Source organism: Rattus rattus, chromosome 3 (genome assembly GCF_011064425.1).
Source record: "Rattus rattus isolate New Zealand chromosome 3, Rrattus_CSIRO_v1, whole genome shotgun sequence".
In the NCBI taxonomy this organism is placed as follows: Eukaryota; Metazoa; Chordata; class Mammalia; order Rodentia; family Muridae; genus Rattus; species Rattus rattus.
In genome coordinates this window covers 65618421-65643484 of record NC_046156.1, presented here as the reverse complement: position 1 = coordinate 65643484, position 25064 = coordinate 65618421, and the positions used below count along the sequence as shown (strand labels likewise).

Here is a 25064-nt window from a genome sequence, read left to right as displayed (position 1 = left end):
TCTTAAAAGGAAAATGCTTTTAGGGAAGAATTATGACTTAAGATAGGTGCCTACTGGGCTGGAGAGATGGCTCAGCGGTTAAGAGCACCTGACTACTCTTCCAGAGGTCCTGAGTTCAATTCCCAGCAACCACATGGTGGCTCACAACCATCTGTAAAGAGATCCGATGCCCTCTTCTGGTGTGTCTGAAGACAGCTACAGTGCACTTATATATAATAAATGAATAAATCTTAAAAAAAAAAAAAAAAAGATAGGTGCCTACTGTCCCTATAGTAAGCTCTAGGACTGGGTTCAGTCTGGAGCACCATATGAACCAGGTTTGATGGTTAGCCCAGCACCTGAGAAGAATGGACGGCAGAAGCCAACTAGCAAGTTTGAGTTGAGCTTGGGCTAAATGAGCCACTTTCAGAAAACAAAAGCATCTGAGAAGATGGAGGACTCTTATTCCAAGTCCATCTTACTGAGTTGCTGGTTTAGGATAGGCCAGGTGGGGGCTTGCCTTCTCCCTAAGGCTCAGGGCTAGAACAGTCAGTTATAGTGCTTTCTCACAAGTGGAGGTTTGAGATCAATGACACATCTGATGCTGATGACTTCTGGAATTCTTTAGTAGTCGTACACATCCTAAGAATAAAGGTAATTTTTTCAGGCTATTCTAGTGACTGGTGAGTTTGCCCACTAATGAGATTTTTAACATAACAAACTGGATGGATTATAGGGGAAAGCCGCTTCAAAGTTATCAGTTATCAGCAGACTCAAGAATGAAAGGAAACAATCTAATCAAAGCAGGAAGGTATGTGGAGTCAAATAGCAAGCTGATAAAAGAGATCTAGTCTCTGCTAAATTTTGCTAGGAATGCCTGCCAGTCCACGGATGGTGAGAGGACAGATGGGCAGTGGACACAGTCGAAATCTCCCCGGTATGCTCCACACAAGAGTGATTCCTAATTCTATATTGGAAGGACCAATAATCATTCTTTTCTCTGCAAAGGCGGGGCTGTTTTTTAATATGCCGTGTCATGGTCCCCCAAGCAGAGAAGAGCCAGGACATAAAGGTGATCTCACTTAGAAATGGATACCCTTTGCTTTGAATAGAAAGCCATAATTACCAAGAAAATGGAGCCATGTTCTCTGTGAACTACAACTCCCAGTGGCCTCCACGTAGAGCACGTACGAACATACGCAACAAATTAGCATATCTTTCGCCTTCAATTCCCGGCATGCCTCTCCCAGTTCGGATTTCCTAGAGTTGGCTAAATTTCCTGTTTCCAGCGCAGTTTGTAACGATGGACTACAGTTCCCAGACGCTGGGAGGCTCGCTTCGGTTTTGTTTTGTTTCGAGCTTCCTCAAATTAGACTACATCTCCCAGAAATCCGGTGGGTGGGGACTGCCGGCGTAGATAGCGCACGTGGAAAGAAAGTTGGTGGAAGGTGAGGCTGCTCGGCGACTGGGGACATCTGAAGGTGGATACTTCCTTTTCCTAGTCTTAAACTGGACTTCTCTTTACTAGGAGGTTGGAGCTATCTTCAGATCTGGGTGAGTCTGACAAAGGAATTGCTTAAGGCTATGACCTGAGTGAGGGCTTGTACTGAGAGGAAAGCCAGCCCCATCACGGAAGTGACACTAGGATCTAGGTTGTGTAGGGAACCAAAGGGGAAGATGGAGTGGGGGCGTGTCCGGGGACTAAAGGAGTTTTTAAAACAAGTAAAACAAGCAAGTAAGCAAGTAAGCAAGACAGCCCCTCCCCCCCCCAAACACACACACTTGTGATGCTGCATGAACTAGGACAGGACAAAAAGGTTTTCCTGGATCTTGATGTTTGCATCCCTTCCTGGGTTCTCAGTTTTCGACTTGTCGTGTAGTAGTTAGTGCTTAGTAGTCAATGTATTGGATCTAGATAGAAATAGTCTCTGTGTTTCTCTAGCATCATGGTAACACTAGGCTTTCCCCCATCTCTTATCCCGAAATGTATAAAAAGGGGAGGAGTAGTTGTTCACTTACACAAAATGCCTGTCTGTCATATGTGAGTCCTCAAGTTTGATCACCAGCACCACACACACATACAAAGCCCAAAAAAGTGACGAGATTATGGGCAATCTCTTCGCTGTTGTTAGGCTTCTGTGAGATGCTATTTAGCATGGAACCACACCAGTAGCAACTGTTTAGAAAGCTTACTGCCTGCTAGGCTAGCAGTCTACATTGAGCCTCTTTACTTTGTTGTTTTCGCTCAGATAGGTCTCACATTGTAGCTCAGACTGATATGTTTTTATAAAGAGCAAGAGCTCTGTAAGGTGTGGTGGGAGGTGGTACCTCATGGTGAGGCATCTCTCCCTTCCATACCTGCCATAAGACGGGTCTAGTATGGAATAGAGTTTGCTTGGGGGCATGGGAAGGGAGTTGAGAAGGAAGTAGAGTCGGAGAAAGAGAAGAGAAGTGGCCGGCCAGGAACTCCTTTAGGGGAGATGGAGAGAAAGAGGTCAAAGAGTCTGAGATGCCAAACAATCCCTTTTATAGCAAGCCAGGCCTACCTGGCTCTTTCTTGGTAACTGTTGGGCAGAGCGTAGAAGAAATGCCAACACAGACTATTCTGTAGGTTACTGTGTAGACTATGCTAGCCTTGAACTCTCAGTAATCATGCTGCTGACTCCCAAGGACTGATTCAGCACATTTAACATTTTACTTTACTCGTGTTACTGGTTGTGTGTGTGTGTGTGTGTGTGTGTGTGTGTGTGTGTGTGTGTGTGTTTTGAAACAGGGTCTTACTATGTAGTCTTGTTTGGCCCAGAGCTGAGGTCTGCTGTCCATGTGCTGGGATGAAAAGCATGCCTTACTGAGTTCATCATTGGCCTTTTATGTGTAGGAGTGTTTGTCTGCATATATTTATGTACACCATGCATGTTCCTGTTACCCATAAAGGCCAAAGTAGGGTATGGAATTGGAGTAATGGATGGGCCTCTGCAAGAGCAAAGCCTCAAGCTGCAAAGGTAGGGTCTTTTCGTTCTAATGTACCAAGTGCTGGTATTACAGCAGCGCACTACCACATCTTACCTTTTGAAAAATTATCCACTTAAAATGTACTTGCCCACATGTATGTGTGCATATGCATTGTTTGCATGCCTTGATGTCTGTGGAGGCCAGAAGGTGTTATCCCCTGGAACTGGAGTTACAGATGGTTGTGTGCGCTGGGATTCAAATCCAGGTTCTCACAAAGTTGTCCAAGCAGGTCTTGAATTTGTGAACCTTCTACCCCAGCCTCCCAAGTATCTGGAAAGCCTGGCTTAAAGCACTTTTTTTTTTTTTTTTTTTTTTTTTTGTTTTTTTTTTCGGAGCTGGGGACCGAACCCAGGGCCTTGCGCTTCCTAGGTAAGCGCTCTACCGCTGAGCTAAATCCCCAGCCCACTTTTTTTTTTTTTTTAACCATTTAGTAATCCATTAATTTAGTCCGCTATCCAAATTTTGGAGTCTGTTAGCACATGCTTAAATAGAAAACTTAGGAGTCAACAACCTTTGAGTGTGTGTGTGTGTGTGTGTGTAGGCTTGGAGTCCCTAAGTCTTAAAGAAAAAGCTATGCTTAGGAAGGAGTGGATAGAAGTGGGATATGTGTTGTGGGGTGTCGACCAGAGAGGACTGTTCTGACAGGGGTTCAAGCTAATAGGAAGTCTTTATTAGCCGGACAGTGACTACATTGAGTGTTTGGTATCCCAGTGTAGTTCCAAGCATTTTTCTCTCCCCCTTTAAAAAAAAAAATGTATATATATATGAGGACACCATAGCTGTCCTCAGAAGAGGGCATTGGATCCCATTACAGATGGTTGTGAGCCACCATGTGGTTGTTGGGAATTGAACTCGGAAGTTCTGGAAGAGTAGTCAGTGCCCTTAACCCAAGCATTTCTCAAGGTGAGTTTTTAAGTACAAAAATCATTATTTTGGGTTGACATACTTCAGTGAACAAGAATAGTGAGAAGCAAAACTACAGACGGCAAAAGGCAAGGTTAGTACATTAGAGATGTTCCCAGAGGTATGGACTTCAATGGATTAGGTCTTTGTTTTCACTTTGGATGGTGGTGCTATGTACATGCTGAGTTGTTGCTAAGACTGGGCCTATTACATAGGGACATTGTAAGCTGTTTTTTTTTTTAAATAGCTTTATTTTAAAGATTTATTTATTTATTTTATGTATAGCCTTCTGCCTGCATGTGACTGCGGGCCAGAAGAGGGCACCAGATCTCATTACAGATGGTTGTGAGCCACCATGTAGTTGCTGGGAATTGAACTCATGACCTCTGGAAGAGCAGTCAGTGCTCTTAACCACTGAGCTATCTCTCTAGCCCTTAAATAGCTTTATTAAATCACAGTTCATTTACTTTTATTTTAAATACAACTTTTGATGTTGTTGTTTTTTTTTTTAAGATTTTTTTTTTTAATTTATTTTATGTGAGTACACTGTAGTTGTCCTCAGACACACCAGAAGAGGGCATCAGATTTCATTACAGATAGTTGTGAGCCACCATGTGGTTGCTGGGAATTGAACTCGGGACCTCTGGAAGAGCAGTCAGTGCTCCTTACCACTGAGCCTTCTCTCTCTCCAGCTCTGTAAGCTGTTTTTCCCTGATGTCTCATGACTGCTTGCCTTCAGGCTTTGTCCTAGCTTTCTTCCATTACCTGCTTTCCTCCTGCTCTAATGTTCATGTCTTCACGTAATAACTGTGGAGTGCTTTAGTGCCAAGCGCTCCTGAGATAGCAATCCAAGAGGCTAGATAGTGGAGCCCCTGGGTGTTGAATACTGATGTCCCCACTGATGAAAGTTACAGAACTTCTTGTCTTCTCCTGTGTAAGGATAGCCTGTGAGGAGTGTCAGTGAGATGAAGTCTTCTATGCTAGAGACTCATAGCTTTCGTGACTGTCCTGGGGCTGATGTGGTGCCCACACCTTTAGTTCTGGCACTAGGGAGACGAAGCAGATGGATGTGAAGTTCAAGGTCAGCCTGGTCTACACTGAGTTCTAGGTCAGCCAAAGATGCATAGTGAGACCCTGTCTCAGAAAACAAAAGCTCCTTCCTCGTTCAAATCTTCATCCTTTTTTTCTTGACTCAGCAGGCAAAGGAAGTTTTTGAGTCTTTCACTGGTGAGATTTCTCGAATCCAGTTATGCGGCTTTCAGCCTTGCTGGCCTTGGCATCCAAAGCCACTCTCTCCCCCTACTACCGCTATGGAATGAGCCGTCCAGGTTCCATAGCAGACAAAAGGAAGAATCCTCCCTGGAGCAGGCGGCGCCCAGTAGTGGTAGAGCCGATCTCTGATGAAGACTGGCACCTATTCTGTGGAGACATGGTAAGGACCTCAAGACAGAGTGACAGGAAGGCCAGTGGGAAACAACTTCCTGCCCTTGTCCTCAAATCGTCCTACAGGTGGAAATCTTAGAAGGCAAGGATGCTGGGAAGCAGGGCAAAGTAGTCCAAGTTGTTCGGCAGCGGAACTGGGTTGTCCTGGAAGGATTGAACACGGTGAGTTTTGAGAAGTCTTTTTTTCCGTCTGTCCCTTTTTCCTTAAGAGCAGCATGGGGAGGCAGAAAACTGGCTGAGGAGCAGGTTGTACAACTGAACTTGGGCTGTACCCGTTAAGCATTAGCGGGCAAATCCCCATCACACACTTGTTTTCTGATCTGCCTTCTCTTGGACAGCATTACCGCTACATTGGCAGAACCAAGGATCACCGAGGGACCATGATCCCTAGCGAAGCCCCCTTGCTTCATCACCAAGTCAAGCTAGTGGATCCTGTGGACAGGCAAGCACAGGGGCCCCTGGTCAAGGTGCTTCTAACTCTTGAGTTCACACAGGTGCTAGGCATACCCATTTACCAATGAGAATAGTGTGTTGGATATGCTGGAACTCAGGGATCTGTTTCTTGTACACAATCTGTCAGTGACCCTGATGCAGACAAAAACAAAGGTGGTAACCCAGAGGTCCTTTTTTTTTTTTTTTTTTAGAGTTATTTATTTATTCCATGTATGTGAGTACACAGTCACTGTCGTCTGACAGACCAGAAGAGGGCATCAGATCCCATTACAGATGGTTGTGAGCCACCATGTGGTTGCTGGGAATTGAACTCATGTCCTTAGGAAGAGCAGTCAGTGCTCTTAACCACTGAGCCATCTCTCCAGCCCAACCTGGAGAGAGGTCCTTAACCACTGCTTTCACTTTTGGGTTGGAGGATGACACAGGCCCCAAGCTAGATTCATTTTTTTTCTTACCCACTAGGAAACCTACTGAGATCCAGTGGAGATTTACTGAGGCAGGAGAGCGTGTTCGTGTCTCTACAAGATCTGGGAGAATTATCCCCAAACCTGAATTTCCTAGAGCAGATGGCATTGTCCCTGAAACATGGACTGGTAAGTTGATGGGCAGGAAGAAGTTAGGGATGTGAGGTTTGAGAGGAAAAGCAAAGTTGCTGGGGCTAGGAATGTACCTTGGTGGTAGGGTGCTTACCTAGCATGCTTAAGCCCAACCCTCCTAGGAATAGAGTTGGCAAACTCTTCTTCTGACTCAACAGATGGCCCCAAGGACACATCAGTGGAAGATGCTTTAGAAAGAACTTACGTGCCCCGGCTAAAGACATTAGAAGAAGATGTGATGGAGGCCATGAGGATCCAGGAGACTCGAAGATTCAAGAAAATCTATTGGTATTGAGCCTCAAGAGTACTGCTTCACCCTGAAGTCCACCCTTTCTTTCTTTTTTTTTTTTTTTTTTTTTTTTTTCTTTTCTTTCTTTTTTTTTTTTTTTGAGCTGGGGACCCGAACCCAGGGCCTTGTGCTTGCTAGGCAAGCACTCTACCACTGAGCTAAATCCCCAACCCACCCTTTCTTTCTAGAACACCAATAAAGAAGCCTTGGGTGCTGCTGCTGTCCACACCTTCCCTCTTCCTTTCCCAAGGGCTTGCATTTTGGGGAGCTTAGGCTTGGTGCAGCTTTTCTGCTTGTCAGGATAGACTGGTTGGGTGCTAGCCTTTCCAGGGACAGGTCCTGCGTGTTTGGGGATGGAAGCAAGAAGACCCTCTGTTCTTTTCCTATTTACAGAAACAGGAGTTTTAAGAGTTTTAATAAATAAAATTACATGGTATTTATAGGAAAAGGAGCTAAGTCTTAAAAGTTTTATAAATAAAAACTCCACAGTATTACTTTCCAAGTGAAGGGAAAGAAAGGGTACAAATCTGAAGTCTGCAAAGAGCCAGACTCCCAGCAGGATACAGGGCACTCTAAAGGGTGACAAGGATGGCATGCTGACACCTGGTGGCTTCAGACTGTCAGCTGTCTTCAGTCTCAAGAATGGAGAAGGCCTGACCCAGGGGCGTCTTGGTTGCCACCAGAACCAGATTTCTGGGAGACAGTTCAGGGCTGAAGATGGGCAACAGCTCAGCATAGAAGCCTAGGAGAAAATGTGCGGGCTAATTAGAAAGGAACAGGAGTCCCACCCAGGCTTTCTCTGCCTGTCCTGTAACACAGTTCCTTATTCCAAAGAAAGAAGACTCCAGAACCACTAGCTTGAGAGGCAATCCATGTGCTTTCCCAGTCCCTGGGATGCTTGCTTAAAATCCACCTCATTGGGGGCTGGAGAGATGGCTCAGTGGTTAAGAGCACTGACTGCTCTTCCAGAGGTCCTGAGTTCAATTCCCAGCAACCACATGGTGGCTCACAACCATCTGTAAACAGATCTGATGCCCTCTTCTGGTGTGTCTGAAGACAGCTACAGTGTACTTATATATAATAAATAACAGTGTACTTATATATAATAAATAAATCTTTAAAAAAAAAAAGAAAAAGAAGTCCTCGTTGGTGCAGAAGAGGCCTGGGTTAAGAACGCTTGTTCTTTCAGCATCCTCAAGCTTGGCTCCCGGACCCACATCGGGTGGCTCGTAACTACTGCAGCAGCAGCTCCAGGGGCTGGGACATCCAAAAGTAAGGGGCATGTGTACTACACATTTTAAAACCAAAACCTGTCTCGGGAGGTGCTGCTTAAGAATCTACATTTGTCGACAAATGCCTCACCTATCAGGTGGTAGCCATGCCCAGCAGACTCCAAGGACTCAAGGGAACCCCAAAACCTCACCTTGCTCTTGAAGATAGAGCATCCGGTCCAGCAGAATCAGTGTCTCTACCAGTGGGGCCAGCAAGAGGGCCAAGCTGAAGAAGGCCACCACACGATTCTCTTGGGCCTGGTGGGCCTGGAGGGCAGCCAGATCCAATGGCAGCTGGGGGTCCAGACCCACTCGCTGTAACCCTTGTTGCACATATCTGTGGAACCAGCCATAAATCAGTTAGTTCTAGAAACTTTTACCTCCCACTTAAATTTTTGTCTAGAAGTTGATTCCTACTGTGATTTGCTTAGTCATTTTAAAGTAATTTTTGCCTTGCCCCACACTGAGGACAAGTAGTCTTCCTAGCTTAGCCTCCGAGGCAGACTTCAGCCTAGTCTAACATTTGTGGTTTGTGTGTTTGAGATAGAGTATCTCTATGGGGTTCTGGAATTCATCTTGAAGTCCAAGCTGATCTGAGGTGCTGGGATTAAAGGCATGTGCCACTAGGTCTGCCTGTTTTGTGTTTCTGAGACAGTCTCACTTATGTACCCCAGTCTGCCCTCAAAATAAAATGCCCATTCCTCTGGCACACATTTTCTTTGGCTATGGTAATAAGTGGAGATAGGTGGGGAGCCTCCCCAGACCTCACTCTTCAATCTTGAGTTCATGGACCCTGGGAATTCCTTGCACACCAGGCCTCCGAAGTTCAGGGCAGACTTGTCGGATGACTGCCTCCAGCGCTGCACGGAAGCAATGTGTTTGCAGGCCAGGCCCTGCTTTCTGTAATCTCTCCGCATAGTCCTCTAGAGCATGGCAGGCACCCTCCCGGAGCCTGTAGGGTAGTTCATGGCCAGGCAGCCCAGCTACCCACTGACTCAGTGGGTAGCTGCCAGGGTCACTGAGTTTCATGTAGCAGCAGCCCACCGAAGCCAGGGCCACCACTTCAGGACAGCAGCAGAAGTGTCTCAGTAAGGCAACACTAAGATCCCCACAGGCATGAAGGCCTGTGAGTAGCAGACGGGTACTACTCTGGCCTGGCATCTCCAGAGGAAGCAGAAGCTCCTCACACAGAGTTGTGGGGCTGACCCACTGAACCACGTGGTGGGGGCAGTGGCGAGGGCTTCTTTGCACCATCTATGGAGAAAGGAAAAACAGGCAGATGCAAAATTGGAAGGCTGTCCTCAAACTGCAGGGGGTCCTGGGAGTTATATAGATAACAAGCTGAGCACAAGAGTTAGACTCTGAACAGGGGATCTTTGTCACAGACTGTAGACCTTTTCATTTTCCATGTCATTTTTCTTGTCTTTTGGGTAGCATAGGTGTGAGACAAGGTCTTTGCAGCCCTTTCTGACCTGGAGTTCAATGTTACCCAAGCAGGCAAATCTGTACGGATCCTATCTATGCCTTCCCAGTGCTGGAATTACGGGTACCACCATACCTAACTCAGCTTCCCTTTGGTTTCCTTATAGGTAATGAGTCTGTAGGGATATAGCTCAATGGTGGTGACTTCATCCCCAGCACAGCAAATAATATCTGGCCATATCATAGTTTACTATGAGCACACACTGGTATGAAAATTACACAAACCAGGAAGTGCCTTTGAGCTGTGTGGATGCTTTGGGGAAGGAGAAATTTGGAAGTAGAAAATGAGTCTTAACACAAAGGTCCAGCCAAGCACCCTGCTCCTTTAGTGCAGGCTGCAAGAAGAGCAGCTTACCTTTGGGTGCCTCTTCTCCATTTTGTCCAGAGCCTGCAGGAGCTCCTGGTCTAGACGCTGAGCTCTCGCTACTAGCCTCTTATTTCCTTCAAGACTCTTCACCATCAGCCCAAGCCCCAGAGACATGAAGCGAGAGAGGTGGCCCTGCAGTCATGAGGGAGGACAGCATTGTTCAGTGCCCTACTGACTTGTCACCCTATCAATGGTGTGGACGAACAGGTCCTGGGCTCCACCAAAGGCTTAATATTCTATTCCCCCAGCCACGCCTTCCCACTTCTCAGCACCTGCTTCCATGGGCACTCCGCCTGCTAATCTCCTTCCCTGGAGACTGGCTCACCTGGCCTGAGCCCACGTCCACAACTTGGGTGCAGCCAGTAAGATCACTAAGCTTCTTCACCAACTGAAAGAAGAAGAAATAAAAGTCTCTTCTTGGCATTGGCTCCTGACTCCTGAAGCAAATACTCAGAAGGATGGTAGGAGCCTAGATGGTAGGGAAACATTGAGGGTTCCACATCGATAAGAGATATGAAACCAGAATTGAGGAGAATGGTAGGTGTCTAGTGTCTGCTTGCCCCTTAAGTCAATGACTCAAAAGCAAAAGCCCTGTCGGCTATAAAACCAAAAATTGACTGCAGTGAACGGGAGTAGGAGGCACCCACACAAACCTACCAATCAACCCAGAAAAAGGACAGGAAAGCCTCCTAGCACCAACACAGAGGGCTCTAGCATGTTTGCTAAGGAAGGGCTTCTGAAATACCAGTTCCTGTATCTGCAGTAAGGGCCAAACATCTTCATAACCCATAGGCTTTAGGAGTACTAGGCTCTCACAGTCTAACCTCCAGCAGTCTCCTCACCTCTCCCAGCCTCCGGATCTCATGCTGCTTCTTGGGCTTGACATGTTTCCGAAAAGGAGCTGTTAGCCGGGAGCTCTGGCTGGGGTTCTCCAGGAACTCTGATGGGGTGTGAAAGCCAGGTGTCCGGGTAAAGGCGAGGGCACAAGCTGTGGACTTCAGGGCCAGCAGGGTGAGTGGCCACACAGACCTGTACCTGAGATAGTCCAGCCCAGGCTGCTAGTGAATAGCCCACAATCACAACCTGAGTGCACCAGCTTATGACCTGGCTGCCCAGGAAGATGCAATGAGACATCTACACAAGGCTCAATACAAGGCTTGGTGCTCTCGCTCCCAGCGCAGGGCTCCACCCTCTGGCTTACACATACCTAATCTCCTCCCCTTCCCTGGGCATCCCCAGCAACAGGGTGGCCAGCTCTGGTGGGTTCAGTCCGTCCAGCGCTTCTTGCCATGCGTGGGGGAGTGTGCCCCACAGGCTGTCCGTGAAAAATTCCTGCAAGAGGAGCCAAGCAGTTGGAAGGACTCTATGACCATTCCCATTTTCTCAGCCCCATCTCAACGCTGCACCTCATCACCTGCCCTTTTTTTTGGCACCAGTGAGGAAGATGACAAGATGCCTGTATCTCCTGCTCATCTGTACCAAGTGGCCCCACCTCCACGGTGCCCATGTGGTAGACTGCACTCTGCACACACCTCTCATTAATGCCCCACTTATTTGTGTCTTTCTCCATTTAGTTTCTTGTTTGCTTTGTTGGTTGGTTGGTTTTTTCAAGACAGGGTTTCTCTGTGTAGCCCTGGGTGTCCTGGAACTTGCTCTGCAGACCAGGTTGGCCTATGCCTCTGTCTCTCTGGACGTGTGTGCCATCATGGCTTTGTTTGTTTGTAGACAGGGTCTCTCTATGTAGCCCTAGCTGTCCTGGAACTCACTGGGTAAAAGGCTAGCCTGGAACCCACAGAGATCTGTCTGCCTCTGCCCTAAGGCACACACCACAATACCTGGCTTGACCAATTTTTAAAAATGTATTTATTTTTATTTTATATACACTGGTTTTTGAATACATATATGTCTGGATGAGGGTGTCAGATCCCCTGGTACAGAAGTTAAAGACAGTTGAGCCATCATGTGATTGCTGGGATTTGAGTTCAGGACCTCTGGAAGAGTAGTCAGTGCTCTTAACCACTGAGCCATCTCTCCAGCTTGACCAATTTTTTTTTTCTAAGTCATGTATCACTAACATGATCAATGACTGACTACAGCATTAACAGGTAACCATTAGTAACCTGCTATTTTATGGTCCAGACAGCTGTGTATTCTGAGTCATTCATTTGTTCTTTTAAAATTCTGGGGCTGTGGGGGCCTGGTGTGGTGTCTATTATTAAAGGATCCCAGCATTCAGGTAGTCCAGAATAGTGAGACCCCATCTGAAAATAATCAACTAATTAAAAAACAATTAAAAAGCCTTACTAGGGGGTTGGGGATTTAGCTCAGTGGTAGGCGCTTGCCTAGCAAGCAAGGCCCTGGGTTCGGTCCTCAGCTCGAAAAAAAAAAAAAAAGAAAGAAAGAAAAAAAGAAAGAAAAAAAGAGAAAAAAAGCCTTACTAGGGGCTAGTGAATCAGACTCTGGTCTCCACAATCCTGAATGGCAAGACCACCTGTTCTGACATCTGGTCAATGGCTTCCAGCTGAGCAAAGTAGCACACACATTTCCCAGCACTCAGGAGGCAGAGGCAGGAGGGTTTTTGTGAGTTTAAAGATCAACCTGATCTGTTCCAGAACAGCCAAAGTTACATAGACCCCACCTCAAAGGAGGGGGGGGGGGAGATCTGGTGCCTAATTTAACAGCAAAATCTATTGTAAACTTGGAGACAAGAGTCTTGTTCCTGCAGAGTTTACTTTGTAAAAAAACAGTTGGCAAGGTTGGGTGTGGTGGTGCACACCTTTAATCCCAGCATTTGGGAGGCAGAGGCATTTAGATCTCTGAGTTTGAGGCCAGCTTGATCTACAGAGTGAGTTCCAGGATAGCTAAGGCTATACAGGGAAACTCTGTCTCGAAAAACCATACACAAGAATTTAACAGTGGAGGTATAAGTCAGTGTTAACGAGTGCTTGGTGAGCATGCACAAGGTCTTGGGTTCCATTTCCAGCATTGTAAGCTAATGCAAATAACGATTTTAACATAAATAGCACATGCAATAAAACACTAACAAAGAGCTTAGTAGAGAACTACCACAATACTCCATAGAGAAAAAAATTTGAGTTGACACCAGTTCAGAGCTGTCATGTAAAGAAAATACAAGCAGAAGAAAATACTTGGGCTGGAGAGATGGCTCAGTGGTTAAGAGCACTGACTGCTCTTCCAGAGGTCCTGAGCTCAAATCCCAGCAATCTCACAACCATCTGTAATGAAATCTGATGCCCTCTTCTGGTGTGTCTGAAGACAGCTACAATGTACTTATATATAATAAATAAATCAATCTTTAAAAAAAAAAGAAGTAAACACTCACACATATATTTTTACTATTCTGAAAACACTTAAAACAAGTTTTGGGGGGGCTGGAGAGATGGCTCAGTGGTTAAGAGCACCCGACTGCTCTTCCAGAGGTCATGAGTTCAATTCCCAGCAACCACATGGTGGCTCACAACCATCTGTAAAGAGATCCGATGCCCTCTTCTGGTGGAGCTACAGTGAAGACAGCTACAGTGTACTTATATAAATGAATACATCTTTTTTAAAAAAAAAAAAAAAAAAAAAACAAGTTTTGGGTTTGTTTTTTTTTTTTTTTTTTTGACAAGGGTCTTAATATGTAGCTGTTGCTGGCTTAGAATGAAGGAGACTGCTTGTCTCTGCAATCCAAGTGCTGGAATTAAAGTGGTACATTACCATGTCCCAATTCAACGTTTTAAAATATTTTGGTGATACTTATGAGATTTAACCCAGGGTCTCATACAAGCAAGACGAAACTTTTAAAATGCATTTTGATTATTATGTGTATGTGTTGTTTGCAGGTGCCCATGGAAGCCAGAGGAACTAGAGTTACAGATGGCTGTGAGTTACCAGTTGTGTGAGTGCTGGGGACAGAACTGGTCCTCTGAAAAAGCAAGAAATGCTTATAACTACATAGACATCTCGATAACCCTAGACAAGCATTTACTCCAGAACAGCGGTCCTCAACCTGTAGGTTGGGACCTCTTTGGGGGTTTACATTTCAGATATCCTGCCTATCAGGTATTACGATTCATAACAGTAGCAAAACTACAAAGTAGCAACAAAAGATAATTTTACAGTTGGAGATCACAACATGAGGAACTGTATTAAAGGGGTGCAGGATTAGGAAGGTTGAGAACCACTCCACCTCCAAGCCTTGTAGTGCTTTTCTATGTGTATGAGGGATTGGGGAATATGAGACGAGTCTCAACATTCATCTGAGCTGGCTGCAAATCAAGACAATTCTTCTGCCTCAGTAAAGAATTCTTCTGAGGGGTAAAGATTACAAGAAGGTAACTTTATGTATGTCTGCCCTGTTTTGTCCCCCACCCCCACCCCTTTTTAAGGTAACATAGTCCAGTCCAGGCTGCTCTGGAACTTGTTTTGGAGCCCAGGTGAACCTTGAATTCCCGATTCTCCTGCATCTAGCTCTCAGGTGCCAGGATTACAAGTGTACACCACATTTGGCCAAGTACTTCCTCTTCACCAGACCACTCTTTATTGCCTTTTAGTGGAGGATATGCTCTGGAAAATCTCGGGGATTACAAATAACCAACTAAATTTTAAGTATTAGAGACAGAAGGCTGGGTAGGAATTATTCTAGTTTTCAGCTTTTCTCATAAGGAAGAGATAAAAGCTTTGCAGTGGGCTCCTAATCAACCCCACCATAAGAAGCACCCCGCCCTCAGCCCAGTGGCCTCACGATAATGTAGGCGTCCAGGATGGAACGGTAGAGAGCTAGGACGCGGGTGAGGTCCACAGCCAGTTGCCTTCTCTCCTCACACGAGAGGCCATGGGCTGAGACGCCCGGCATCCTGTGGCTTGACTGTCGGTGCAAGGAGGGAAGAGGTGAGGAGACACAAGGTCGGTACCACGAAAGCATGCAACCCAAGTCGGGCTCAATTCTGCAGGGTCAACGCAAAGCAAGAACTCCAAACCCTCCCGACAACACTTCCTCGGCAATCGCGTCCAATTGCAAGTCTAAATAACGAAGCGCATTTGGCAAACGTCACGGTTTCCACTGGGCAAAGCCATTTGCGCAGACGCAGGGGTCTCGATGACGTCACAGAAGCGCGCCCAGCACCAGCTTACTGCGAGACGGTCAACTGCAGGTCCCGCCCTCCCTCCCGGAAGTGGGATCACCGTTCCGGCGCGCTCTGTTCCGCTTTCCGCGGCCCACCACCTTCGAGTTGTACCTCCACGGGGCCCGAGGGGCCGGGGAGCGCATCCCGCCCCCGCCCCCACCCACGCCGCCACCGCCGCCACCACCGTTGCCACTGCTCACTCACTCCGAGTCCCTGGCCTCGCTGCCTGAGGTGGGGGCGCTGCGGGCGCGTGTGCGCCGGCCGCCTTCCCGTTGCCGCCCGCGTTCTTGCCGTCCGGGCATACGTCGACGCGCGCCTGCATCCGGCTCCGGACGCTTGCGATTTTAGTGGGACCTAACTTGGAGGTAGGTATATAGGTGTTCGGGGATGGTTGGGGGACCGTCAACAGTGGCGGAGGTGTCCTGTCTGGATCCTCCTCCACTTAGATCCTCTGCTGTGTGGTGTCACAGGTTCTTATGTTGGGGCCAGGCAAGGTAGATCGCTCCTCCACGTGGAGCCTAGGGAGAGCGATACCTGGATTTGCTCTTATTTTGTAGCACGTTGAGGATTCCTGGGTGATCCGGAGGACATCTCAGGACTGGCAAATGTTCTTAGAAGTTTCATTTTTCTGCTATTTCAGTACGCATTTGTTTTGACTACGATAGAGTTCGATCTTTGTGGGCCCCACACCCTTTTATCTCCAGCCTTAGCATCCTCACTTTATATTATTGGTTTTATTTGTGTGAGTGTTTTGTTTGTATTTATATATGTGTATCGTTTAATTGCCTGGGGCCTACAGAGATCAGAAAGCATCTAATTTTTCTGAAACTGGAGATACAGATGCTGTGAACTACTACTACCATGTGGGTGCTGGGAACCGAACTTCACATCTCTGCAAGACCAACAGGTTATAACTACTAAGTCATCTCTCCAGCCCCAGCATCTTTAGTTTTTAGAATGACACAGATCTGGAGAGAGGAAACAACCCTTTTAAGATCAACCTAAGGGTGAGTTGTGGGGGCTTCGTTAGTTATCCAGGCTTTGGGCTTGCAGAATTGGTCACTTAAGTCTTCCAGAATTGGTCTTCTTTTTCTCTCAGGCCTATGGTGCAAGTATCAGGATTACTTTTGCCCCCAAGGCTAATAGCAGATCTCCTCATGTTGAACTATGGGATTCCACAGAGAATGAGACTCTCATCCTTTTTCCATCAGTGAGCCACTCTTCCCAGCTTTCTCCCACCATCCACTGACCTCATGTCTACCATACTCCTGAATTTGGACTTTGGGGAACCTTCGAAAAAGGCATTTGGAGGAAATGCCAAACATCAACGTTTTGTCAAGAAGCGAAGGTTCTTGGAACAGAAAGGATTTCTGAGTAAAAAGAACCAACCCCCTAGCAAGGTGTCTAAATTAAACTCAGAACCTCCAAAGAAAGGGGAAACTTCAAGAGTAGATAGCATTTCGAAGATCCTTTCATGCCTAAAGAAGAAGAAAGAGGCAGCTGCCTCCAAGAGGGACTCAGAGCAGTCCAAAGACAAGAAAGCATCATTGTCATGGCTGACCCCTGCTCCTTCAAAGAAGACTGATTCTGTTGTGGCTAAAATAGATTTGCTTGGGGAGTTTCAGAGTGCCCTTCCAAAGCCTAAAAGACGCACCCAGAAGAAGAGCTCCAAGAAGCCCTTGAAAAAGAAAATTGCTACAGAAAACTCCACCCAAGCTCAGTCAAAGGATAAAGGCTCCAACAAGAAGCCCTTGAAGAAAAATGCTGTACAGAACTCCACCCAAGCTCAACCAGAGGATAAGTGCCCTACAGTCCCTCAAAGCTTGCCAAGGAAGATGGTGGCAATAGACTGTGAAATGGTGGGCACGGGACCCAAGGGGCGTGTGAGTTCCTTGGCTCGCTGCAGCATCGTGAATTACAATGGAGATGTGCTATATGATGAGTACATCCGCCCCCCCTGCTATATCGTGGACTACCGGACCAGGTGGAGTGGCATCCGGAAGTGCCACATGGTTAATGCTACCCCCTTTAAGACTGCTCGGAGTCAGGTGAGGAGCATGGGACAAGACAGAGAGGTCCGGAGAGGACTTTGAATAAGTAATATTCTGGGGAGGTGTCAAAGGATGGTAATAATGTCACATGATCAAGAAGGCTTCCTGTTGGAGTAAGGAATTGTTTTTGTGGATACCATGACAAAATATTCAGCAAAGGAATTGAATGAATTTATTTGGGCTCGGAGTTTAAGGATTTTTTTCCATCACAGTGCAGACATTGTGGCAGCAAGAGCAGGATGTAGCTACTGAGCAGTCAGGAAGCAGAGAGAAGTAAATACTGACTCCTGTTCTTTTTTATTCAGCCTAGGACTCCGGCCAATGGAATGAATAGGTTATTTTGTTTTGTTTTAGTTTTTTTACACGGCTCTTCCCACTTCAGCTAACGCAATCCAAAGCTCACAGACATGCTCAAATTTGTCTTCTAGATAATTCTGTCAAGTAAACAGTACTATCACAACTGTCAACTTATGACTAAACATGATACTTTTAGCCAAGCCTTCCATCCTTGGTCCTCATAAGCCAAGCTCATAGCCATCCAGAAATACAAACTGGATTTTGTTCAATTGTAAAAGTTTTCATAGTTTCTAACAGTCTAAACTGAGTCTCTGAAACTTAGGCAGACTCTTAACTGAGAGCGCCATCACATCAGAAAACAAAGGCCGCATGTGGTGGAGCACACCTTTAAACCCATCCTTGGGAGGCAGAGATAGGCATCTCTGAGTTCCAGGTCAGCTACAGTTACATGGTGAGGCCCTGCCTCAAAAACAAGTTTAGAGAAGCCTCCTTAGGTAAAGTGCTTACAGCACACGCATAATGGCTGAATCCAGAATCCATAGAACCCAGCTGTCTTAGGGTTTCTATTGCTGTGAGAAAACATGACTAAAAGCAACCTTAAGAACAAAGAAAGGGTTTATTTCAACTTAGAGTTATAATCCTGCATGAGGAAAGGTAGAGTGGGTACTCAAGGCAGGAACTCCATGGCAGAGGCCATGGAGGAATGCTGCTACTAGCTTGCTCCTTCCTGGCTTGTTTAGCTTGCTTTCTTGTAATAACCTGCCTGGGGGTGGCACGACCCATATCAATCACCATCAAAAGAGAAGGCACCACAGACTTGTCTATTGACCAGTCTTGTGGAAGCACTATCTCAAGTAAGATCCCCTCTTCTCAGGAAAATGTCTCAAATTGACAAAGGAGTTGACCCCTGTCAGCTTAACAAACATTTTAAATCATAACTTTCCTTTGTTGTTGTTCCCAAGATGTCATATTAATATCAACATCACAATATAAAACATTCTCCAGACTTTAAAAGTCTCATAGTCTTTAAGAATTCAAACACTTAAAAAGTTTAAAGTCTTATAAATATCTAAAGTCTTTTTTTTTTTTTTTTTTATGATGTGGACCTCAATATCTAAAGTCTTTAGAATTCCAAATTTCTCTAAGGTCTCATAACTATGGGTTCTTGTAAAATCAAAGACAGGTTAAATGTTTTATTTCAAGAGGAAAGACCCAACATACAGTCAAAGGAAATTAAACTGAAGTCCAACATTATGAAGTTTAAGTGTCACATTCTGAGACGCACAATCTTCTAGGATCTGAAGGGCTTGCACGGTACACACAGCCTTTTTTCTAGGCTCAGGCTAGCTCCACTTTAAAGTTGTCGCAGTCCTTGGTGGTCATCCAATGGTGATGGGGTCTCCACTGCAAGAAGGCCCCTTTACCAATAGCTTCTCCTGGGCTTTCCTCAGGGACTGTGTGATTCCTAGTAGAAGTGGGCCTTCTACTGCAGCCAGGGCTGCACATCACCAGTGCCTCTCCATGATCCAGACTGGCGACTCTTGCGTGTTAGCAGTTCTGACTGCCAGCGTGAGACGCAGCCCTGTCCCACTCTGGAACAGAGCTGTGTGCTAGAAGATTTCACCTAAGTGATGTTTTTTGTTTGTTTTGTTATTTTCGTTTTTTCAAGACTCATTATGTAGTTCTATCTTATGACTCACCATTTTTACCAGGCTGGCCATGAACTCACAGACTCTTCTGCCTCTGCTTCCCAAGTGCTGAGAATGAAGGTGTGCACTGCTATGCTTGGCCCTTAATAGATTTTTTTTTTAAGATTTATTTTATCCATGTGTATGAGCACACTGTCGCTGTCTTCAGACACACCAGAAGAGGGCATCAGATCTCATTACAGATGGTTGTAAGCCACCATGTGATTGCTGGGATTTGAACTCAGGATCTCTGGAAGAGGAGTCAGTGCTCTTAACCACTGAGCCATCTCTCCAGCCCCCTTAATAGAATCTTTAGGGAACTTTTAACCTTCTCTCTGAAACTTGACAAGCCAGGCCTTCATCCTCTTCACTGATCTCAGCATTATCCTAAGTTCTCACAACAGCTCATTAGCTTAGACAACACTTAATGTTTTTTCCAGTACCAAATTCCAGAGTCCTTTCTCAGTCCTCCCCAAAACACACGGTTAGTGTTATATCAGCAGTACTTGACAACCTAGCACCAATTTCTTTCTTAGCGTTTCTACTGCTGTGATAAAACACCATGACAAAGAGCATTTGGGGGTGGAAAGGATTTCTTTTAGCTTGCAAGTGTAGTCTAAGAAGGGAAGTCAGAACAGGAATTCAAGGCAGAAACCTGGAGGCAGAAACAGAAGGTCTTGGAATTGCTTACTGCCTTGCTCCCTCCTGGCTTGCTTCTAGCACCCAGGACCATAGGTCTTGTGGCTTAGCTGGCCATGGATATAGCAGGGAAAGACAGCAGGGCAAACACCAGAGCCTCCAGTTCCATGTCCAGCATCCTGCGCTTGTCATATTATTTGGACTGCCAGGTCCACAGGTAGGCTGGCCCTTTCACCTCTACTGTCTGTGGCACACAGAGCCCCTCTGTTGGGCTAGCTTCACTTTGTACCTGTAGTTTTCTTGACAAATGTACTGTGGTTCTGGAATTTCCAAAATTTCAGATTCTCCATTGTAACTTAGGTTTCACTTTCACAGCTTTGTGCAGGAGCCTCCTTGAAAAGGCACCAATCCTGTCACACATGGCCTGGCCCTTAAATGGCCTTCATGTAAGCCCCCCTGACTCCCTTATTTTTGAATTTTTTTTTTATTCCCTAAAAAATCAGTGTCATGTGTTGCAGAGTTTTGCTTCCAGTTCAAAATGTAGCCTGGTCCACTTAAACTAAAGTTGTAAGGACCTCTGTTTGCTTTGGTTAAAGATTAATTGAAAACTTTTTCCTAAGTGCTATTTGACATTCTCCATTTAAATGACGTGAATCTGTGGACGGGGTCTTAGCCTATGCACTTTCCCCCTTATCCCAATGGAATGGTGGTATCACCTGTAACTTTGAATGTACGGCATATAGTCCTTTCCCCACCAAACTATTTTTTCCCCCGTATTTTAATATCCTACCTGCTCCCTCTCCCTGTGGATGTGGATAAGAGTGAGCAGTCGCCTTTGCATAGCCTTGAATAGAATACCCTGTGTAGAAGTATCTTCTGCCAAATTAGTCCCATTACTCTAGTTCTTCTCTAACCTATAGCTCTAAACTCCTACATTCCCTCCCCAAAACCAGTTCCAAAGGTCTAAGAACCACATGATCAGAGTCTAACTGTTCTACTGCTATGAGGAGACCATGGCTAAGTCAACTCTAAAAAAGAGAAAGTGTTTACTTGGCTTACTCAGTTTCAGAGTTCATCTGTCTTTGATTGTCATGGCAGGAAGTAGACCAGCATGGCTGGAGCAGTAACTGAGAGATTAACATCCTGACCCACAGATGACAGGCAAAGAAAGACAGACATTGGGTTTGATATGGACTTCTGAAACCTCAAGGCCTACCCCTAGTGACATCTCTCTGCCAATGCCACACCGCCTAATAATTCCTGAATAAGTCACAGACTGGGGGCTGAGCACTTAAATACATGAGCACATGTTGGCCATAGTCAGCTTTATCACAGCAATAGCCTCACCCCTCGCTACTATTTCTCTATATTACTTATTGTTGTGATAAAAATAGTTTAAGGAATAAAGGGTTTATTCTGGCTAATAGCTTTATACTTCAGTTCACCATGGCAGCAGGAGTGTGAGGCAGCTGGTTACTACCAACGTTTAGGGTAGGTCTTCTACCTTAGTTAACTCAGTCTAGACACTCCCTCACAGACACCTCTAGAAGTTTGTCTTTACCTGATTCTAGATCTTGTCAAGTTGAGGAGATTAACCACCATAGGAACGCTAAAAGTCAAAGCACCCTGGAAAGATGGCTCAGCAGTTAGAAGCCCCTATTGCTTCTAAGAGGACCTGAGTTCAGTTCCCAGTACCTATGTGGAAATTCATCTTCAACCATCTGTAACCCCAGTTCCAGAGATGCTCTTCTGGCCTCCTTGGGCATCAGTCACACATGAGGTGCACATGCATATAAAGTCAAACTTTTTTTAAAAAGCTGAATTGAAGCATAATTATATTGGTTGGTGAGATCTGGGTGGCCTGTAGTAAGACATAAAAGACACAAGGTTTGTAGCGGGATTCTCTTTCCTCACTGCTAATAATAAAGGAGTGGAGGTAGGGTAAGAGCAGTGAAGGACATGAGAGCCTGCTGGTCCTGGGAAGCCACCAGAGGGCGCCATTGGTCTGCTTTGCAATTGAGGTCCTTGCTCTTTTCTTTTTCCAGACACACTTCCAGGGATTCACGTAGCCCAGACTGGCCTCAGACTGGCTTTGTAGCTAAGGATGATTTTGATCTTCTGACTATTTTGTATCTATCTCCTGAGTGCTATGATTATAGGCATGTGCCACCACACCTAGTTCACACAGAGTTGGGGATACAACCCAAGGCCGAATGCATGCACCAGCTGAGCCACGTCTCCAGCCCCCCCGATGAAGGAGGTTTATTAGAGATGAAGTAGCTAGGTGTTTTTAAAAAGTCAGGAAGTACCAGGCATGGTGGTCCCAGTACTGACGAGGCAGGGGCAGGTAGAGCTTTAAACTTGAGGCCAGCCAGGACTACACAGTGAGGTTTACAGTTGAGCAGATGTGTGGGAGAGGTCACTTCGGTAAGGGCAGACGAGGGCCAGATGAGATGAAGATGGTGCTGGGTAGGAGACTGGACATAGCACAGACAGCAAGCAAATGCTTGTTGATTAAACCTTCTCGGGCGAAGACACACTATGTGGTTTTCATCACGAAGCATTGCACCTTCCTTAAGCTGGGGCTGTGAATCTTAGATGAGCCCAGATGCATTACTAAGTGGGTCCCCTAAAAGCTGTGCAGGACTGTTGCTGTTTTCACAAACCCATTTTGAGTATGGCCTGCAGAGCCTGTAAGATTTTAAATGCTGAGAAGTTAGTTGGATTCAAGACAAGTATCCAGAAAACCCCACCTGCAGCTCTACTCCTATCGCTTGTTTGTTTTCTTGGCTTTTTTTCCTCTCGTTTATTTTGTGAAGATGGAGTGTGTCATGACCTGAGGGTAGAGTTAGAGGATAGCTTGTGGAAGTTGGTTCTCTCCTCTCATGCACGGCTCAGGATCAAATGCAGATCATCCAACTTGGTGACAAGAATCTTTACGTTCAGAATCCATCTTGCTACCTTTCCCCCCTTGAGGCAGGTGTCATGTGTCCCAGGCTAGCCTCAGACTTTCTGTGGAGCAAAAAGTGACTTTTAACTCGAGTTCTTCCTACTTTGACCTCACAAATATAGGGATTGGGCCTGTGCCAACGTGCCCAGGTATTGCAGTGCTAGAACCCAGGGTTTCACATGTGCTAAGCAAGCACTCTGAGCACATTCCCAGATCCAACCCTGTTTGGGTGTTGTTTGTCTTTGTTTGTTTTAAGATTTATTTGCCAGAAGAGGGCATCGGACCCCATTACAGATGGTTGTGAGCCACCATGTGGTTGCTGGGATTTGAACTCAGGACCTCTGGAAGAACAGTCAGTGCTCTTAATTGCTGAGCATCTCTCCAATCCCACAAACCCTGTTTTTGAGACAAGGTCTCGTGTAGCTCAGACTATGCTGTAACTTACAGTCTGCCTGCCTCAGCTTTCTTTATGCTGGGATTGTAGGTTTATATAACCTTGTCTAGTAATTAAACTTTTTTGTAAAGATTTATTTTTAATTGTGTGTTTTCACATGTGTGTGCAGTACCTTTGGAGACCCCAAGAGGGTGTTAGATCCTCTCAAACTGGGGTCACAGGTGGTTGAGTCCCCCTATGTAGGTGCCAGGAGCTGAGCTCTAGTCCTCTTGAAGAGTACATACTCTTAACTACTGAGTCATCTCTTTAGCCCCATGATCAGCAACTTTATGTTCCGTAGGAGACTGAAGGAAGCAGCTAGGGATAATGGCCAGTGGTAGAGTACTTGCCTGGCATATCCAAGGCCTCAGGTTCTTTGGGGATGGTGGGCCAGGGGAGAATACTGATAACTATTGTTGGGATGGAAATTAATAAACATGTAAGGAACCTCTGGTGATAAAATCTAAACAGGATTACATAGCAGTTCTCTAGGGAAAGGAGAGGGCATTTCAAGACAGGTGAGGGTGGAGGTGGTGGGGTGATATGTTGGTGATAGCCATGTTGGGCCTTCAGGATATAAGGAGCTCCACCTTTGAGTATGGCTTCTCATTACCTCATTATGTGCCCATTCCAGATCTTGAAGATACTCTCAGGGAAGGTAGTGGTAGGGCATGCCATTCACAATGACTACAAAGCCCTACAGTACTTTCATCCCAAGTCCCTCACTCGAGACACTTCCCAAATACCACTCCTCAACCGGAAGGCTGACTGCCCAGAAAATGTCACTTTGTCACTGAAGCATCTCACCAAGAAGCTGCTGAGTCGGGACATCCAGGTAACTTCTCTCCAAGTGCCCCCACCAACCGTCACCCAGTAATCTCCCTGTCTGTAAGGAGAAATAATTCCTGAGTACTTTATGGACTGTACCAGATGATACAGTGGGAAAAGAAGGCCACTCAAACATTTAACATGCTTAGCAGTCAGGACAGTGGCCACAGAATGTGGAGCTGTGGGTACATGTCACACAGAGAGCACTTAAGGAAGAAGACCCAGAAGGCTTGTCTGAAATGTCCTGCTCTGCCGAACTTCATATGACACAAGCACTGTCATAGGAGTGAATGGGCTTTCCAGGAGGGGAACTCAGCGATGTGCTAGGAGGTCCCCAGTAGACTCCTGATAAAATTCATAAACTGTAAAAGATAAAGATGTAAAAGATGACTAGCAGGCTACAGGGGGGTCCAGAGTTGTCTAGAAAAAGAAATAGTTTTTGTCTTCATGTTCTTTTCCCCTTTAGACTGGACTAAGTGGACATTCCTCGGTGGAAGATGCCCAGGCCACATTGGAGCTGTACAAGTTGGTTGAAGTTGAATGGGAACAGCATCTGGCCCAGAATCCTCCAGAAAATTAGCAGTCCCAGGGAGACACATGCAGTAGACCAACCCACAGTTCTGCCAGCTTCTCACCTGTAGAAGCCGGAATCATTGGGGAGAGGAGCTTGACCAGAGACTTAATACCCATTGAAATTTCATCTCAGCTATTGTGGTCACTGTGTGTTAAGTGTCTCATGGAAGGGGAAAGCCTTCATGTTAAAATCCACCTCTAGGTCAGGCAGAACGCCCAGGCTTGTAATCTCAGATACTTGGGAGGCCGAGACAGGTTATAGATTTAAGGTCTGCCTGGACTACAGAATTAGTTCTAGGCCAGTGAGACCCTGTCCTAACATAAGAAGAGGGCCAGGAGTAAAGCCCGGTGCTAGAACACTTACCTAGCACATAAACCACTAGATACAGTCTCCAGTGTGGGGTGGGGGATAGTAGAAGGAATGGGACCGCAACTGTTTACTTCTTTAGTGGTGCTAACCACATGTCACAGTGCTTGTGCTAGTCAGCCTTGACTTTGAGGGAGCAAGGCACACCAGGGAATACAGTTTCCCACCTACCTTATCTACGGGATACATATCATAGATCTGTCTCCTTTTGTGGGGAGTGGGGTAAAGGAGTAGCTGAGTTGCCAAGGTTGACCTCAAACACTTGGCCTTAAATGACTTCTTCCTCAGCCCCACAAGTAGCTGGGACTACAGGT

At 46.0% G+C, this 25064-nt stretch overlaps 3 protein-coding genes across 6 annotated transcripts; 2 read left to right on the top strand and 1 right to left on the bottom strand.

Moving 5' to 3' along the window:
- The first annotated feature begins 1252 nt into the window (after window positions 1-1252).
- Mrpl24 (mitochondrial ribosomal protein L24) lies at window positions 1253-6901 on the top strand. Of its 3 annotated transcripts, none has more exons than XM_032898126.1 (7): window positions 1253-1427; window positions 5094-5326; window positions 5404-5499; window positions 5676-5779; window positions 6253-6383; window positions 6545-6710; window positions 6847-6901. In XM_032898126.1, exons 2-6 carry the CDS (start codon window positions 5144-5146, stop codon window positions 6679-6681), a joined length of 651 nt encoding a protein of 216 aa, XP_032754017.1. In that variant the 5' UTR covers window positions 1253-1427; window positions 5094-5143; the 3' UTR covers window positions 6682-6710; window positions 6847-6901. The 3 variants fall into 3 exon arrangements, with proteins under 3 accessions (XP_032754017.1, XP_032754019.1, XP_032754020.1); XM_032898128.1 differs by having other exon boundaries at window positions 1337-1427; window positions 5091-5326; XM_032898129.1 differs by having other exon boundaries at window positions 1392-1460.
- Window positions 6902-7075: 174 nt separating this feature from the next.
- Rrnad1 (ribosomal RNA adenine dimethylase domain containing 1) lies at window positions 7076-14876 on the bottom strand. The gene is made up of 8 exons (XM_032898125.1): window positions 14543-14876; window positions 11003-11127; window positions 10638-10830; window positions 10121-10183; window positions 9784-9927; window positions 8716-9200; window positions 8099-8283; window positions 7076-7417 (listed from the first exon to the last, which is right to left on the bottom strand). Exons 1-8 carry the CDS (start codon window positions 14720-14722, stop codon window positions 7296-7298), a joined length of 1497 nt encoding a protein of 498 aa, XP_032754016.1. The 5' UTR covers window positions 14723-14876; the 3' UTR covers window positions 7076-7295.
- Window positions 14877-14972: 96 nt separating this feature from the next.
- On the top strand, window positions 14973-24517 carry Isg20l2 (interferon stimulated exonuclease gene 20 like 2). 2 transcript variants are annotated; one of them, XM_032898124.1, is made up of 4 exons: window positions 14973-15289; window positions 16136-16972; window positions 23617-23817; window positions 24277-24517. In XM_032898124.1, exons 2-4 carry the CDS (start codon window positions 16178-16180, stop codon window positions 24388-24390), a joined length of 1110 nt encoding a protein of 369 aa, XP_032754015.1. In that variant the 5' UTR covers window positions 14973-15289; window positions 16136-16177; the 3' UTR covers window positions 24391-24517. The 2 variants fall into 2 exon arrangements, with proteins under 2 accessions (XP_032754015.1, XP_032754014.1); XM_032898123.1 differs by having other exon boundaries at window positions 16024-16972.
- Window positions 24518-25064: the final 547 nt, after the last annotated feature.

Bases quoted from the DNA above. Each gene is read 5' to 3' on its own strand.
- Mrpl24 (XM_032898126.1), top strand. From the start codon at position 5,144: ATGCGGCTTTCAGCCTTGCTGGCCTTGGCATCCAAAGCCACTCTCTCC. The intron at 5,327-5,403 runs GTAAGGACCTCA...ATCGTCCTACAG, and splicing joins ACCTATTCTGTGGAGACATG to GTGGAAATCTTAGAAGGCAA. The intron at 5,500-5,675 runs GTGAGTTTTGAG...TCTCTTGGACAG, and splicing joins TCCTGGAAGGATTGAACACG to CATTACCGCTACATTGGCAG.
- Rrnad1 (XM_032898125.1), bottom strand. From the start codon at position 14,722: ATGCTTTCGTGGTACCGACCTTGTGTCTCCTCACCTCTTCCCTCCTTG. The intron at 9,201-9,783 runs GTAAGCTGCTCT...CTTTCTCCATAG, and splicing joins TGGAGAAGAGGCACCCAAAG to ATGGTGCAAAGAAGCCCTCG. The intron at 7,418-8,098 runs GTGAGGTTTTGG...ATTTTCTCCTAG, and splicing joins GCTCTATCTTCAAGAGCAAG to GCTTCTATGCTGAGCTGTTG.
- Isg20l2 (XM_032898124.1), top strand. From the start codon at position 16,178: ATGTCTACCATACTCCTGAATTTGGACTTTGGGGAACCTTCGAAAAAG. The intron at 16,973-23,616 runs GTGAGGAGCATG...TGCCCATTCCAG, and splicing joins TTAAGACTGCTCGGAGTCAG to ATCTTGAAGATACTCTCAGG. The intron at 23,818-24,276 runs GTAACTTCTCTC...TTTCCCCTTTAG, and splicing joins TGCTGAGTCGGGACATCCAG to ACTGGACTAAGTGGACATTC.